The 17,709-nt window shown below is 49.8% G+C and overlaps 1 protein-coding gene across 8 annotated transcripts in view; it reads left to right on the top strand.

The window, feature by feature from the left end:
* Pou2f2 (POU class 2 homeobox 2) overlaps positions 1 to 17,709 on the top strand; it is a 49,755-nt gene that overhangs the window by 22,299 nt on the left and 9,747 nt on the right. For 4 of the 8 annotated variants that reach the window (XM_048369459.1, XM_048369455.1, XM_048369456.1 and 1 more), the window contains exons 2-5: positions 6,515 to 6,580; positions 6,674 to 6,708; positions 6,845 to 6,901; positions 10,771 to 10,887. In XM_048369459.1, the coding sequence (XP_048225416.1) occupies positions 6,515 to 6,580; positions 6,674 to 6,708; positions 6,845 to 6,901; positions 10,771 to 10,887 (275 nt within the window). Of the gene's footprint in view, positions 1 to 6,514; positions 6,581 to 6,673; positions 6,709 to 6,844; positions 6,902 to 10,770; positions 10,888 to 11,106; positions 11,398 to 15,232; positions 15,671 to 17,709 lie in introns of those variants that run through there. The other 4 variants (XM_048369461.1, XM_048369463.1, XM_048369460.1 and 1 more) reach the window with 3 other exon arrangements.

Raw genomic sequence — 17,709 nt, 5'->3', positions numbered from 1 at the left:
GCCAGGTGGGCAGGATGTTAGGCCAGACAACATGGGTCATCCTTTAGGGAGGTGCCAAGGGCTTGGAAGGCCAAGTTGCTGAGTCTGAGTGGTATCATTCTTCTTGTGAGTTTGTGCATGTCTGTGTGTGATGTGCACATGTGTATCTGTGTATGGTGTGTGTGTGTGTGTGTGTGTGAATGTTTGTGTGCGCAGTCAGTCATTCTGTGTCCTCTCAGCAGTTGTTATGTGCTTGGGTAGAAGTCAGTGTAGGAGTATGTTGTGTGTGGCATTGTAGGGATGGCCTTGGACTTCTGCTCAGGTAGGTCTTGTATGACTTTCCCATGTAAGCTGGCACTCATCCTATCTCTCTTGGTCTCTCCACTCTGCTCTTTTTCCCTTGCCACTTGTGGCTGTCTGGAATTCCTTTTTTCTTTTTTCTCTTTTTGCTGGTTCTGGGGCTTGCACTCAGGGCCAGGTTGCTTTCTGTAAGCTTCTTTTTGCTCAAGGCTGGGTGCTCTACCACTTGAGGCACCGCTCTACTTCCAGGTTTTGGGGCAGTAGTTTACTGGAGATAAGAGCCTTATAGACTTTCCTGCCCAGGCTGGCTTTGAGCCACAATCCTCAGATCTCAACCTCTTGAGTAACTAGGATCACAAGTGTGAGCTACTGAGGCCTGGCAAAAATATCATTATGTTTGCTTATAAGCTTATTCCATGTATCCTCCACCACATGTCCATTGACTGAGTGAACAGTAGGTACCCAGCACTGGACAAGATGACATGTTTGTTGGCTCATTGAGTAGAATGTGTGCATCAGCACTCCTCAATGTCAATGAACATTCCTGTGTGACATGCCGAGTACTAGCACATGCCAGCACTCAGTACTGCACTTCATTTGTGGCTACACAGGCGTGACTGTGGGGAGGTGTCTATGGGCGCAAGTCCTGGCCTAGGGTGCGTCCTGTATCTGCATCTGTGAGTGGCAGCTCCCCTTCAGTCCTTCATCAACATGTAGTTATTGTGCAGTTCTGTGTGGGGTATGGAAATAGGACTGAAATGCAACTTCAGATCTGTCCTTCTGGCACCAAAAATTCTATGGAGAAGGCAGACCTGTCACCAGTGACCTACAGAGTGCTCAGAGCTGGGGTGAGAGAGGCACTGGGGATTGTGGGCACCCATAAGACATCCAGTTTAGCTAGTGTGATGCCATGGAGGGCTTCCTGGAAGAAGGGGTGTCTGGGCTGGGATGTGAAGGTGATGGGGATGAAGGCTCTGCAGAGTGGCACGTGATCACTCCTTGAGGCAGCTGCGTAGATGTGTGTGGATCTCTATAAACAGCACAGACAGGAGATCGGGGTGTCTGCACACATTTGGTGTCTGCTCCTCTGAGGGCTTGGCTGAGGTCAGGTGGGACCTCATGGGTACTGAGGGGAGCGTGGGTCCTTGCCTTGGGTTTTCTGACTCAACAGCCCTACCTGGGAGAACTGGTATGGGTTTTCCCTGCCAGAACATGGATGAATATGTGGTATAGATGCAAACCAATACATTGCAAGGACTCCAACTAATATGTACGACCTTGGGCAGATCACTTGCCATGCCTGGTCTTAGGCTCCACAGGAATGAACCATCTTGGGGTCTTCCCTGGTCATGCGTATGGACGCGTGTGTGGCTTAGAGTGAATAGGCGTGTGTCTGAGTGTGTGGCCTTGGGCAGATCACTTGCCATGCCTGGCCTCAGACTCCACATGAATGAACCGTTTTAGGGGTCTTCCCTGGTCATGCATGTACGTGTGTGTGACTCAGAGTGAGTATGTGCATGTCTGTGTGTGTGCACACATCTGGGTGTGTGTTTGCGTACCTGCCCCTGGCATCCTGCTCGAGCATGTATCTTCTTTACCTGCAGACCCACAGTTCTTCCTGTCCGTGTGTGTGTGTGTGTCTATGTCTTGTGTGTGCTGGCCATGGCTGTGGCTGTGGCGTGGGCACTGTGTAGCATCTCTTGCCTGTCATCGGTACCGCCAGGGCCACCTCTTGTGTCTGCTGCCCACATTTCCATTCTTCTCTCCTGATTGCTAAGAAGTGCTCATTCCTGTGAGGCTGTGGGAACAGCGGGGAGATGGAGGGTTTGTGAGGTGCTGTTCCTGGGGAGGCAAGGTGCTGGGCCGGCTGGGCCCACAGAGCTTCCCAGCAGCACCAGCCCTGCCCACAGGGGCTCCCAGGCCTTGATGGAGGCAGGTTGTGGAGGCAGAAGACCCAGGGGACAGGCCAAGTGGGGCCAGAAGGGGTGAGGGGCAGTCCTTGGGCCCTCTATATTTAGCCCCGTTTTCGGTAAGTGCTAACGAGAAGCTGGCCTGAGTCTGCTAAAACTGGCTGGGGGAAACGCAGAGGAGAAGTGAAAGTCCATGGAGGAAGGGCCACGGAGAGTGTTGGGGGGGGGGCAGAGTCCCAGACCTGGGGCATTTGGGGCGAGGGGAGCGAGCTCAGGCCTGGGCAGCCCAGGGTAGGTCTGGCCTAAGCATGGTGAGACACAAGGGGCAAAGCAGCTCCAAGGGCCTCAATCTGTTTCTATTTCCAGTTCCTCTAAAAAGTTAGATATGTTACCCAGGCTGGCTTCAAAGCAAGATCCTCAGATCTCAGCCTCAAGTAGCTAGGGTCACAGGTGTGAGCCACCAGTGCCCCACTCAAACCACTTCTTGACTACACTTGCCATTGTGGCAGAGGGACCCTTATCATGAAGGTGTTTAAGTTCAGTGGAAGGTTGAGGGGTGTCAGCCTTGGTCAGTGGGGGATCCGTCATTCCAAAGACACAGCCAAGGCTGGCCATGGTAGTGTGTGTGTGTGCAATTCCAGTCCTGAGGAAGGCATAGTGTAGGATTATTGTCTGAGGGCATCCTGGGCACATACGGGAGATAGAAGCTGAAAGCTGGTGTCTCATACCTGTCACCCTAGCTACTCAGGAGGCTGAGACCTGAGGGTCATGGTTTGAAGCCAGTCTGAGCAGGAAAGTCCATGAGACTCTTATCCTTAATGAACCACCCCTAAACCGGAAGTGGTGCTGTGGCTCAAAGTGGTAGAGTGCTAACCTTAAGCACAAAAGCTCAGGGACAGTGCCCATGCCCTGAGTTCAAGCCTCGTGGCTGATTAAAAAAAAAAAAAAAAAAAGAGGGGCTGGGGATATGGCCTAGTGGCAAGAGTGTTTGCCTCGTATACATGAGGTCCTGGGTTCAATTCCCCAGCACCACATACATAGAAAACGGCCAGAAGTGGCGCTGTGGCTCAAGTGGCAGAGTGCTAGCCTTGAGCGGGAAGAAGCCAGGGACAGTGCTCAGGCCCTGAGTCCAAGCCCCAGGACTGGCAAAAAAAAAAGAAAGAAAGAAAAGAAAAAGAAAAATAGAGATAAACATGTGGCTCAAGTAGTAGAGCTCTTGCTTAGTTAAGTATACGGCCTTGAGTTCAACACTGAAGTCAACATAAATAAGGATAAATTTAAATATGCCTAAATAAAAATGGTCAACCGGTGCCGGTGGCTCATACCTGTAATTCTAGCTACTCAGGAGGCTGAGTTCTGAGGATTATGGTTCAAAGCTAGCCCAGACAGGAAAGTCCATGAGACTCTTATCCAACTAACCACCAGAAAACTGGAAGTGGCACTGTGACTCAAGCGGTAGAACACTAGCCTTGAGCTGAAGAGCTCAGGGACAGTGCTCGGGCACTGGTCATAGGACCAACAAAAATAAATAAAAAATAAAATAAATGAATATATGCATATTTATATGTACATATGTAAATGAATGAATGAAAGACACAGTAGAGGTTTGTGCAGTGATGACTCTACTGGGGCTGCACAGGAGCCCATAGTTAGGGGTGAGGGGTGGGAAAAGGCCCACTGCCCAGGGTGGGTCAGGGCACGATGGGCATTCAACAGCTGTGGATCCCAGAGAAGCAAGCCACTGATCACCTAGTGGTCCGAAGAAGACTTGCTTCGTTTTGAACTCCGTATATTGGAATGGAAACAGTATGTCTGACTTTGTATATGGTGACTTCCAGTCTGTGAGATTCAGCATTGTGCATGGAGCAGGACTTTGGTTTTTTTGTTTTGTTTTGTTTTTGTCATTTATGGGGCTTAAACTCAGGGCCTGGGTGCTGTCCTTGAGCTTCTTTTGCTCAAGGCTAGTGCTCTACCACTTGAGCCAAAGAGCCACTTCTGGCTGTTTTTAGTAATTTATTGGAGATAAGAGTGTCATGGACTTTCCTGCCCAGGCTGGCTCCTAACAGTGATCTTGGGATTTCTGCACAGGTGTGGTTCACCAGCACCTGTCTAGGACTTTGTTCTTTTTTCAGTGGTGTGTTTGTTCTTTTTTCGTCATTGTAGTGTTCTATTGAATGGACATACAAAATTTGTTTACCCACTCACTTGTTGGTGGGTCCTTGGGTTCTTTGCAGGGTGGGGCCATTATGGAAAAGTTGAGACTACACCTGGACGGGGGTCCTTCGGTGGCAGAGTGCATGTTTTAAGTGGATGCCCAGGCATGGATGTGCTGGGTCACAGGGAGGGAGTAGCGCATCCACTTTCCTGGATAGTGCTTGTCTCAATTTACACTTGCACCAGCAATACATAACCTGGCTTTTAAATTAGGAATCTAAAACATGAGTAGGGCAATTCAAGTTTTTGTTGTTGTTGTTGTTGGTAATGGGGTTTGAACTCAGAGCCTTATTCTTGCTAGGCACTTGAAGCATGCCTTCAACCCTATCAAGTAATACTTGCACTATTCCTAAACTTTATTTTTCATTGTGTAATTCTTCTCATCCTTCATTTCAGCTGGGTTGGTTTGTTCATATGTATTTTTTTTTTAATTTTTATTTTTGGCCAGTCATGGGCCTTAGACTCATGGCCTGAGCACTGTCCCTGGCTTCCTTTTTCTCAAGGCTAGCACTCTACCAGTTAAGCCACAGCGCCACTTCTGGTCGTTTTCTATATATGTAGTGCTGGGGAATCGAACCCAGGGCTTCATGTATATGAGGCAAGCACTCTTGCCACTAGGCCATATTCCCAGCTCTCATATGTATTTTTATCAGTTCCAAGGTCTGAACTCAGGGCCTCATACTTGCTTGACCTGCTTGTTCATTATTTTTTGAGCCACACCTCCAGCCAGACTTTTTGCTGGTTATTGTAGAGATGGAAGTCTCATGGACTTTTTTTTGCCTTGACTGGCTTCAAATCTCCATCCTCCAGATTTCAGCCTCCTGAGTAGCTAGGATTACTGGAGTGTGCCACTGGTACCAGCTTATTTATTTTTAATTTTTGGTGTACTAGGGTTGAACTCAGGGCCATACACTTGCTTCACTTGCTTACTGACTGGTACTTTACCACTTGAGCCATACTCCAGCCCTACTTCATTGCCTTTAAATAACTTAAATGCCCAACACAACTGAGGCGGACAGCTCCTTTGATAGCGGTAGGGTCATAGTTTGAAGTTAAGTTGGGCCTCAAGGTCAAATGAAAGACTTGAGCCATTGGGGCACACATTAGGACAGATTTGTGCCAGCGCTCAGGGCCAGGAAAAGTGGGTGTCAATATCAGAATGAGCTTGTGTTAAGGACTGCTGGAGATGAGATGTGGAAATCAGGACAGAGCCCCTTAGACCAAACTGGTCCAGGTTACAAAGACCTGTGTGCAAATAGGGGCACTTTTGCTGTCTTGCCATGCTGTTGGGGAGGTGACACCCGGTTCTTGGAGCTTGTTTCCTCTCCTATGTAAGCTGGGCCTTGTGCTGACAGAATGTTTATTCCATTGATTATTAGGTGGCTGTCACTACTTTCCCAGTCTGGGGAATTATAGAATGGGGTTGTATTTGAAGGATGAATTTGGAGGTACTGCTAGTGTTCAAAGCCTAGGGTTATCCTGGAGGCTGTAGACTTGGTTGGAAGCAGAGGCGTGGGGTTGCAAGGGCTGGGCCCGCACACAGGGAGGAAGGCTGGTGGAGCGAGGTGGGCATGGGAAAGTGCTGGGTGCCAGGGCGACTGAATCTCACCGAGATCTGACAGCTCTTTCCTTTGGGGACACTGCAGCCCTATTACATCTCCCAGGCCCCACTCAGAGCGGAAAACATGTCTCACCCGAAACCTGCCCCGGGGCAGGACGGGAACCCCACAGGGGTAGGGGAAGAGGCCAGAGGTTGGTGGGAAGGCAGAGGTCACACTTGTTCCTCAACCTCCTCTTTCACCCTTCCCCATTGCCTTATGGTGGGTGAGACTGTGAGCCACTTTTTGGAGTGATGAGAGGTTAAAATGAGATAAAGGTTTTAGGGGTCTAATGGCCCCTATGTTGTCTTGCCAGACCAGGGCAAAGGAATCGCATGAACTTCACTTCACAGATGGCTAGGTTGTATGTGTATAGGGGTGGGAGGGCAGGGGGACAGCCGGGTGGGGAGCGGGGAAGAGCTTGGAAAAGGCATAGGGGGTCTTGGCAAAGGAACTAGAGAGCCCTTTTAACTTCCTTTCCCCCTCCCCATTTTCATCCTTCTCTCTTCCCAGAAATAAGAATGTCTAAGCCCCTGGAGGCCGAGAAGCAAGGTCTGGACTCCCCATCAGAGCACACAGGTGAGTGGGGAGGATAGGGGAGTGAACACTAATGAAGGTGGGGGGAGGTGCCAGCATGACGCATGATACCATATCTTTCCCTTCTCTTTGTAGACACCGAAAGAAATGGACCAGACACTAATCATCAGGTCAGGAGGGGACGGATGAGCAGGGGGCATGGAGGGGAGGACACAGAGCAGCCACAGTGTGGGTGTGCCAGGGGTGGTGTCTGAAGCTATTTCATCATGCTATTCCCATTTCCCTGCCCCAACTTTTCCTTTGCAGAACCCCCAGAATAAGGCCTCCCCATTCTCTGTGTCTCCAATTGGTCCCAGCGCCAAGGTAAGTGCACCTGTGGGAACATTGGGGGAGGGGTGCATGGGGGCGGGGAGCTAGGCGTGACCCAGGGCCTGTGAGGGCACCCAGTGACAACCAAGGATCCCCGCCCCAGGCCTATGAATCACCCCAGCTCCTTCCCCTTCCCTGGAGGGGTGGGGGCGGTCAGGGAAATCCCCCCCAGAGCCCCGGGGTACTGAACAACAGGAAGTGAGGGCCCCACCCCCATCCCAACCTCCCTGACCACCCCTGTAGTCCTCCAACACCTACCCTCAGGGGGCCAGCAGCTCAGGTGTGTGTGGGGGACCCAGGAAAGACAACTGTAGGGGTACCTGTGGGGGTGCAGGAGATGGTGATGGAGAGCTGCTTGTAGCAGCTGGATGGTACAAATTCCAAAGCCAGATAAGGCCCTGTGCTGGAGTCTCTGTCCTTCATCCTGGTGTGGGGGGCGAGGCTCCAGAGACCTGAGGGTAGCACCAGAGGATACATGAGCAAGATCCTTGATCATGGGGTGGGAAGCTGAGAACTGTTCTCTACCCAGCCACAGCCTTGCTCTGTGACCATGGGAAAGTCACTTCCCCTCTCTGGGCTTCTTAGTTTCCTCTTCTCAAGCAATGGTGGGGGCTGGAGGGCAGTCAGATCAGAGGGTCTAGTGTTTCCCTGCGCTTCTGGGGGAGGACCAAGGGCTTTGTGAGCAGCTATCTCTGTGCTGAGCACTTTGATTAGGGCCCAAGGGAGAAAAGTCTTTGGCTCTTGACCTGCCTATCTCATGCCTGAGACCTAGGACCCTGAGCCCATCCACCACTCCCACCTTTCCTCCTGAGCTGTCTTTGCTATCTTTCCTCACCCAAGAAGCCAGTGGGACAGAGGAAACCAAAGGGTTTTCCCTCTCCTTCCCAGATGGGCTTACTTCACAGCTCAGCCTTTGCCTCTCCATCTCTCTCCATCTGTCCTGGACCAGGCTCTCTCCTGCTTCCCTGACTCAGGTGCTCCTGCCATGATTCATGTGCTCCCAGCATCATCCTGGACATACAGCCGTGTACAGTTATTTACATAACAATTTTTCTAATTGGTTCAATTAAAAACACTTTATTATGGAAAAATGTGAAGCTAATACAAAAATAGAAAGGATATAATGAAGATAAACTGTCCAGGAACTCATCTATCAGCTTCAACAATTACTAACTCATAAACTGCTTCTGTTTTTGGACAGCTTGAATAAATGGTTTTTAAATGGAAATTTGATGAATGGAAAAACAGAATTGTGAGCCATGGAAATACAGTGTTTATTATGATTTACCCCAGAGCCTTCTATGTGCTGAGGGCTTAAGGCTTGTTCTCCACTGGCTGGAAGGAGATTTAACCAACATTAGAGAGATATTTAAGACATCCTCATACGACACATACTTTTTTTTTTTTTGTATTTGACGGTTATTAGGGTTTCACTTTAGGGCCTTGCAGTTTCTAAGTGGGTGCTTTACCACTTAGGCCACACTCTGGCCCTTCTCACTTCAGTTATTTTCAGATAGGGTCTTGTACTTGTGTATGTGGTACTGAGGAATTGAACCCAGGGCTTCATGCATGCTAGGCAAGCACTCTACCACTAACACACATTCCCAGACCATGGCCTTGATCTTGAGCCTTGAATCTCCACTTCCCATATAGTTGGGATGACCCATACCCAGCCAGCCACACAGAGACTTCTTAGAAAAGAATTTTTAAAAACATTGAAATGAGAATAGTGTTCTCACCATGGTACTCAGTATTTTTTTTTGCAAGTACTGGGATTTGAACTCAGGGTCTTGTACTTCATAGACAGATGCTTTACTATTTGAGCCATACTCTTAATCCCTTTTGGCTTTAGTTACTTTTTGGATACAGTCTCACATTTTTGTCTTGGGATGACCTTGGGCCATGATTCTCTTATCTATGCATTCTGAGTAACTGGGTTTACAGGCATATACTACCATACCCAGCTTACTTGTTAGGATAAGGATTTAAATATCTTTTTACTTGGTTTTGGCCTCAAACTTTGTTCCTATTTCTACTTCTCAAGTAGTTGGGGATTATAGACATGAGCCACTGGGCCATCTACATTATGGGGGACTTTTTTTTTTAAACTCTTCATATTAAAATATGAAACAAACTGAACATATCTCTTGCACCTAGTTATCATATCAAAAAGCAGAATGTGCTAGGTGCTGGTGACTCATGCCTATAATTACAGCTACTCAGGAGGCTGAGATGTGAGGATTATGGTTTAAAGCCATCCTGGGCAGGAAAGTCTGTGAGACTTTTTATTTCCAATAAGCTACTCAGAAAAAGTTGGAAGTGGTGCTGTGCCTCAAGTGGTAGAGTGCTAGCCTTGAGTGAAATAAGCTCAGGGACAGCACCTAGGCCCAGAGTTCAAGTCCTAGGCCTAGTTTAAAAAAAAAAAAGACGCAGAATGTGACAGGCCTTTTCTGGGTGCCCTTAATGCCTCTGCTAGGGAGAATCATTCCCTTGACTTCTTGTTTAGTTTTATTTTGGTTTTTGCCAGTCCTGGGCCTTGAACTGGCCATGGGCACTGTCCCCGAGCTTCTTTTTGCTCAAGGCTAGCACTCTATCACTTGAGCTACAGCGCCACTTCCGGCTTTTTCTGTTTGAGTTACTGAGGGATAAAACCCAGGGCTTCATGCATGCTAGGTGAACACTCTAGCAGTAATTCCCAACCCTCCCCTGACTTCTGATAGTGTCATTTAATGTTGGGCTCTTCATTCCTTAAAGCTTCTGATACTTGTGTCCAGAATTTAGAACTCACTGTTTATCATTTTGCCATTCCTTAGCCTCTATCTATTTGTCTCCATCTGTTTTCCAAATCTCCTCCCTCTACTGCAGCATTAATGTGCTGTGTCACCTTGTACAAGTTGTTTTCCCTCTCTGGGAAAATGATTTTTCCAGAAGGGTGTTGGAACACTGGGCTGAAGGTTGATCTCTGTTGTGGCCCTTAAGTGTATGATCTATCATGTGCTCTTGGCCCCCTCCCTTCTTCCTGTGTCTATTTGCTAGCATCCTTTCAGCCATGCCCACTGCATCTGGCTTGAAGGAGAGGAGGAAGGCAAGGATGGCTTGATGCTGCTCTGGTCTCTGTGCACGATGTAAGATACAGTTACAGAGACAGTCAGGGGCTCATGGACCTCCAGGGTTGGGAGCTGGGACTCTGCAGCCCCTGGACCACAGCTGGCTTGTCCACAGCCCAAGATCTGCATGCTGCTTTGCTCTCCCTTGCCAGTGTTTCTGTTTCACATTCTGAAATGAGTGGCCACAGGGGAAATGTAAAGAGCTGAGCAGGCCTTCTCTTCTGGTGGGAATTCTGTCCAGTCCACCCTGGCCACCCTCACCCATGTCACCCATTTATACTGGTGCTGGTCTCCCTAACTATTTGAGTTTGTGGCCCAAGTTCCAAGTAGTGATTTTTTTTTTTAAATACCCTAAAATACTACCTTTTAACAAAGTTACATTCCACTGGAAAAGAGATGTTCCTCTGGCTGAGGGGTGCGAGTGCCAGAACCCCTTCTTGTGCCCCTCCAGACTCCCATTGGCCCCATTTCTCAGTCTATTAATGGGGCAAGTGACTCTCAGGAGAAAAGTGCTCCCCAAAGGTGATCTCTCCTGGAGGGAATCTGGGTGTAGGTGACTGGTGGGGAAACTGAGGCTAGAGGACTGGTGGGAGGCTTGAGCCACAGCCTCACTTCCACCCTCCAGTTGGCTCCTCCTGTGCCAGCCCGAGGTTGCCATTGCCACACACATGCCCTCTCTTTGATTCACAGGTGGGCATTCTCTCTGGCCTCCACTTAACATTCTGGGGTCCCGGACCCTGCCTCTCTCCCCCCCAGATCAAGGCTGAAGAGCCCAGTGGTGACTCAGCCCAAGCAGCACCCCCGCCCCCCCAGCCGGCTCAGCCACATCTGCCCCAGGCCCAGCTCATGCTGACGGGCAGTCAGTTAGCTGGGGTAAGTACTGTGGGGAAGAATGGGGCGGGACACATACCACCTACCAGTCCCCCAGGACTGGGGCCACTCTCTTGTACCTGCCTCTCTGCCCCTCTGTGCTCCCCTTGCCCCCCCCCACCCCAAAGACTTGTCCTCTTTTCTGCTTGGCTTTGGCCTAATTGCTCTCTGCCTTCTCTGGCCCTGCCCTCTCCGGCCATCTGCTTGCTCGCCTGCCCACAGCTCACAGCGCTGATGCCAGCTCAGCAGCAGCTACTCCTACAGCAGGCCCAGGCCCAGCTGCTGGCCGCCGCCGTGCAGCAGTCCAGTGCCGCTGCCGCCGCCAACGCCGCCGCCGCTGCTGCTGCCTCCTCCTCCACCTCCTCTTCCTCCTCCTCTGCCTCCACCTCCTCCTCCGCCTCACAGCCCCCCACCTCCTCCGGGGGAGGCGACCTGCCACCACCACAGCCTGCCAGCCAGCCCCCAGGGACCCCGCAGCTCACCTTGTCCCAACCAATCCAACTCACAGCACAGGTAAGGGTGGCCATCGGGAGCCACACTCTGCATGGACACACAGAAGGGTGGGCGTGCTGGAGGAGCTTACTTCCAGCCACATGTTCAACGTCAGGTGGGGGTGGGGGTGGTGCTTCTTTTTCTCCTTCTCCTCCTCCTCCCCTTCCTCCTCTTCCTCTTCCTCCTCCTCCTCTTCCTTCTCCTCCTCTTCCTCCTTCTCCTTCTTCTCTTCTTCTTCCTCCTCCTCCTCCTTCTTCTTCTTCCTCTCTCTCTCTCTCTCTCTCTTTTTCTCTCTTTTCTTACTAGGGTTTAAATTCAGGGTCTTATGTTTGTAAGTCAAGTGCTCTACCATTCAGCCTTGCCTCCAGCCTCCCCTTTATTTATTTATTTTTTTTACTGGTTTTAAGGTGGGGGTCTTCCTGCCCAGGTGCATGTCTGGATTACAGTTCTATTTTGTGTTTCCTGCTATAGCTGGGATGACAGGCATATCACCATTCCATAGTTAGGAAGAGGTCTCATACTTTTTTTTTTTTTTTTTTTACCCAGGCTGGCCTCAGACTGCGTTTCTCCTAATTTCAGCTTCCAAGTAGATAGGATTAGAGGCATGAGCCAGTGGCCCCCAACTTCCTTATTTCTCTTTCCTTTCCTCAAATTTTCCTTTCTTGTAAGGACACCAGTTATTGTGCCAGTACATACTTCGTCACCTCATTTTAACTTTATTATACCTGCAAAGACACTACTTCCAAGTAAGGTCATATTTATAGGTCCCACATGTTAAGGCCTCAAACTATCTTTTGAGGGACACCAGTTCAACTCAACAATGGCCAGTAATCTCCAATGTAGATAATCAGTGGTTGCAGTATAGGAGCCCAGATGGACTCCTGATCTAATAGGCACTCTCCATAGCTAACTCACTTTTTGGTCTCCGAAATTATTTGAGTCTATAATTGAATTTTAAGATGGCGAAAGTCCCAAGAAATCCTGCAGTGAAGGAACCTACTAACTTCCCTTAGCCAAGAATCATCATGCCCAAAACCAAGTACCAGGCCCCCCAGAGGTTGTTCCCTCAAGCTCACCCTTCCAGACACCCTGCCTGTCCCATTACTCGGGACTTTCCTGAGCATGAAGCTGATCCCTCCTTGCTTAGAGTAGCCTACCACTGGGCCGGGCTCTGCAGAGACCATCTGAAATCCCTCCACTCTTCTCCACAATGATGCTTCCAAACACAACCTTGTCAGCCTCTGGTTCAACACAGCCACTGTTACTATAGCCTATGGCACTGTGCCAGTATGACCTCTGAACCCACAAAACTTCACCTCAGTCAGGTTCCCAGTGGCAGGGTGACATGCCCAGGTCACACTGTGAGCCATAGTATTGGGGCTGGCCTGTGAGTCTGGGGCTCTAACCACAGGGCCCATGACTGCTGCCTTAGCTGTTCTTCACGCAGCATGGCTCCCAGCCCCTCCCATGTGGGCCACCACAGGCACCAGCTGCAGGTGTTTAGTTTGCTTTGTAGAGCACACATGCATACGGCCCTTCTCTGTGCAACATTGGGAGTTTGGGACTCTATTCCTGTTCCACCTGGAGTTGCTCCCTTCTTTATCTGACAGCTCCTCTTCATCATTAGGCCCAACTCTAGAGTCCCTGCCTCCAGGAAGATTCAGGAAGTCCAGGAGGAATTTCTGTGTGGAGTTCCTTCCCTCCTACTGTGCTTGAAAGGGATAGAGGAAGGAGGAGAGGTGGGTCGGAAAGCCTGGCCAGGTCATATTACCCCCTGAGGAACAGACACTGCTTGTGTACATGAACCCCAGGTTCCCCTGGGCCTGTCCACCCCCATCAGCAGGCAGACTCTCTGCCACCTGCTGTCTAGCCAGGATCTGATTGTCAGGCTGTTCCTGAAACTCTGCCAGTCCTCTCATCTCTTCTCCTCTAAGCCTTCAGCTCTGATCCCTCCCTGTGATCCTCAGCAAGTACAAAACAGGACCTGGTTTGTTTCAGAGGCTTTCTCAGTGGCTGAGTTGTCCTTTGGCTCTGTTTCCTTCACAGCAATTTGTTCTGTGTCTCCCATGTGCCATACAGAGCCAGGCTATAGCTCTTATGGCCTTAGCTTCCCACCACTGTAGCCCTCCCTGCTAGACGCCACCTCCCCACCCCTTAGTCATCTTCTCCTCCTCTTCTAGTTCCCTTGCCTGTTCAGCCCTCTTCCTGCTCCATCTCACAAACATTCCCTGGCCTCCCGGTATGAAGCTTAGGATTTGCATATGAGTCACAGTAATGATTGCCCTCCCAGGGCAGGGGCTTCCCAGCTTGGAGTGAACCTTACACAGCGATGGACCACTCAGGAAAGCTTCACTTGAGATGCACCAAGGAAGCCAGAATAGGCTGGGAATGGCATTTCATGCCTGCCATCCCAACTACATAGCAGGTATAGGTAGGAAAACTGAGATCTGATGCCAACTCCTGGGCAAAAGGGTAAGACTGTATCTAAAACAAAACTAGAGCAAAATGGGGTAGGGCTATGGTTCAAGTGGTAGAGTGCTTGTCTAGCATGTGCAAAGCCCAGAGTTCAAATCCCAGTACCACTAAAAAAAGAAAAAGAAAGACTAAAGGCCATGTACCAGTGGCTCATACTTATAATCCTGGCTACTCAGGAGGCAGAGAACAGCAGCAGGATCAGATTGAGGCCAACTCAGGCAGAAAAGTTCTTGAGACCCTATCTCTAAAATAAGCAGCTTTGCTCAGCTGGGCCTGGAACTGGTGGCTCATGCTGGTAATCCTAGCTATATGAGGACCTAAACCACTCAGAAACTTTTTTTTTTTTTTTTTTTGCCAGTCCTGGGGTTTGGACTCAGGACCTGAGCACTGTCCCTGGCTTCTTTTTGCTCAAGGCTAGCACTCTACCACTTGAGCCACAGCGCCACTTCTGGCCATTTTCTGCATATGTGGTACTGGGGAATTGAACCCAGGGCTTCATGTATACGAGGCAAGCACTCTTGCCACTAGGCCATATCCCCAGCCCACTCAGAAACTCTTATCACTTCCAAATCATACCAAGTATTAAGGGAGAAAGTTCATCCATAACTGCTGGATAGAAGACGGTTTAGCAAGATTTCTCCCTACAGTGTCTGTGCTTGTATCAATGGAGGGACAGTTACAATTCAGCCGGATAATTTGTCCAACACCCAGCATGCTGCCTTTTACTTTGGGATAGGGCTACATGGATGTTTACTGCCTAATCAAGCAATGATAGGTTGCTGGCTTTCAATCACAGAAAGGGAAAATATTTCTCCTGGGAAATATTTCAAAGTATCTAGGGTGTAGGGGTTGCCACTGATTGAAAACTTAGTGTTAAAACATCCTTTTGTGTTTGGAAGTTAGAAAGAATTCCTAGTCTTCTAATAGGATAGAAAATAAAGCTAAAACATTTTTTTTAGGCTGGTAGGGCCTACATTATAAATAAAGGCTTCCCAGAGACACCCTCTGGGTGTGGTAGGACAAGGAATTAAGTATGTCCACTAATGAGTGTTAAGTCAGTGCTTACAAGTTTCCCACCAAAGCAACGTGAACTTATGGTCTTCATGACCTGTGCCTGGGGGAGGTCAGCGCCCAGGAGGAGGAGGTGGGTAATGGTGCTTGAAGAAGGTGCACTAGTGCCAGACCTGGCTGTAGCCAGTGCACACACAGAGCCCTGGAGCCTTAGGGCCTGGTGGTCTGGCCCGCTGGTTCCTGGGCTGGGGTCTGCAGTTTCATGTCCGTCCTGGAATTTTAGCAAAAGGCAGTGAGTGACAAAAGGCACAGTCTGTATTCAGGCTTTCTCCCCATGGAATGGTTCCCTGATGGCCAGGACTTCCTGAGCTCTATGTAGCAGGCCAACCTTGGACACTGGACAAACTCACTCTCTCCTTTAGAGAGTCCTGTAGTGCAGTGACTAATCATGGTGCAGTTATTCCTTTGACCTGCACTTATTAAGCCCTTTTCATATGCTGGGTGTCCATTCGGGGCCAACTGTGAACAAGGCAGGCAGTGGTGGCCGCCCCCAAGGAACTTATGTCCTTGGCAGAGGGAAGGGACAGATTGTAAACAAATACACAAGCTAGCAAAAAAGAGTTTCAGAGTAAGTGTGATGTAGAAAACGAAACAGGGCAGTGTCGGAAAGGGAGGAGCCCCATTTAATGGGTGGTTAGGAAAGGTTTCACTAAGAAGCTTGGCCTTTGAAAGCAGAGGGCCAAATGAGTCAGTCATGAAAACAGCCGGGGGAAGAGCATTTCAGGAAGAGGGAACAGCAAGTGCAAAGGTACTGAGGTGAAAACCAGCTTGGCTTGTTCAAGGTACAGAGGGACATGTATGGCTGGAGCAGCTTGGGGGAGGCACATGGAAGGTGAGGGAGAGGCCCACAAGGAATTTGAAAGTGTACCAAGGTTGATGGGAGGTGTTGGGGTTTATTTCTGTGACTTTTGCAGTCCTGGGACGGAACCCAGGGTCTTGCATAAGCTAGGCAAGGGCTGTGCCACTGAGCCCACTCCAGCCCTGTGGGGGGCTGTTAAACAGGGGGATGATGTGACCTGATGGGCCCTTTAGGAAGCTCCTCTGGTGACTGTGGGGAGGCTGGACTGCAGGGGCTGGGAACAATGGAAGAGCCGGCAGGAAGCCCGTGCAGGTGCCTAGGTAGGGGACAGTGTGGCTCACCCCTAGCAAGTGATAGCGCAGGACGTGGCCTCTGCTTTGTGTGAAATGACCAGGTCAGTGATGACTCCTAGAATTTTGGCTTCTCCTCCAAGGTGGTGATGAGGTAGTTCCTTGAGTTAGAGAACATGGCCGTGTGGCCGAGGAGTGGGGGTTGGGGGGAGACAGGCATTCTGGATAGCTGGAATAGGGAACTAAGACTTTCTTTTGGCCACGGTGGGGTTTGAAGTGTCTCTTAATTATCCAAGTGAAGACATGGAGTGGGCATGTGGATGTCCCAGGCTGAAGCTGAGCAGAGAGCTTGGGTGGCTACAGACAAGATGGACACCCCCAAGAGCTCGGGACGAAGTGGACAATACCAGCGGACAGTGATAGCCAGTGCTCTGAGGATTCATTTTGCAGTTTCCAAAGTGCTTTCTGAAGCCAGGCAGGGCAAGGTACCTGTAATCCCAATTACTGTGGAGATGGAGGAGAGCAAGTTTGGGGCCAACTTGGGCAGTGTTAGTGAGACTCTTGTTTCAGAAACAAAGATACAAAGGGGCTGGGGGCATGGCTCAAGTGGTAAAGCACATAATCAAGGCCCTAGGTTTAATCCCCAGTACCACAAAGTGTTCTTTGAATAATGATCGTACTCAGGTCTCAGAGCAAGAATGAAACATTTTTATCCCCATTTCATAGATCAGGAAATTGCAGTCAGAAAGAAATGACTGGGCCGGGCGCTGGTAGGTCATGCCTGTAATCCTATTCATGAGGCTGAGATCTGAGGGTTGCGGTTCAGAGCCAGTCCAGGCAGGAAAGTCCTTGAGACTTTTATCTCCAATTAATCATGAAAAAACAGAACTGGAGTTGTGGCTCAAAGTGGTAGAGAGCTAGCCTTGAGCAAAAGAGGTCATAGACAGTGCCCAGGCTCTGAGTTTAAGTCGCACTACCAACAAAAAGAAAGAGAGGGAGGGAGGGAGGGATAGAGGGAGGGAGGGAGGGAGGGAGGAAGGAGGAAGGAAGGAAGGAAGGAAGGAAGGAAGGAAGGAAGGAAGGAAGGAAGGAAGGAAGGAAGGAAGGAAAGAAGGAAGGAAAAAAAGGGCTCCGTAGTGATGACTCCAAGGCCACAACTGTCATGGACAGTTAGGAAGGTTGAGGCCTAAGAGAGAGAGAGAGAATGTCGTCGCATGGGGTGTCAAGAACTAGTCAACATTTACCGTATTAGAGTGGCAAATGTGTATCGACTCACCTGCCAGCACCAGCCCAGTGGCGGTGGTGAGGCTCTCCGGGGGTGGGCCCCTCTGCCCTGGTCACTGGAGTGGAGCACAGCACCTGGGCTGTGTTGCAGCTGGTGGCTCTGGGGCCGGGGCCTCCTCAAGTTCATTCTCATGGCTCTCCCCACCACCAAAAGTAGAACCAAGCCCAGATAGGAAAATGATCGATTGCCACCCCTGCCCTGTTCACCCATGTCATCTGTCTTTTTGTCCCATCTGTGATCAAAGTTCTGGCTTCAGTAAAACATAGCTGGTCTGCTTTGGAGGTTTGTCCCATTCACTCATGGAAATTTTAGTCATCGCTTGTTAGGGTATTTGTATTGGCTGTGGCCAATGTATTGGCTCCCTCTCCCTCTCAGCTTTAATGGTGTGTGCTAGTCCTCTGGGCTAGTTTTCC

This window comes from Perognathus longimembris, chromosome 20 (assembly GCF_023159225.1).
Source record: "Perognathus longimembris pacificus isolate PPM17 chromosome 20, ASM2315922v1, whole genome shotgun sequence".
Classification (NCBI taxonomy): Eukaryota; Metazoa; Chordata; class Mammalia; order Rodentia; family Heteromyidae; genus Perognathus; species Perognathus longimembris.
This window is presented reverse-complemented; position numbering and strand designations above follow the sequence as displayed.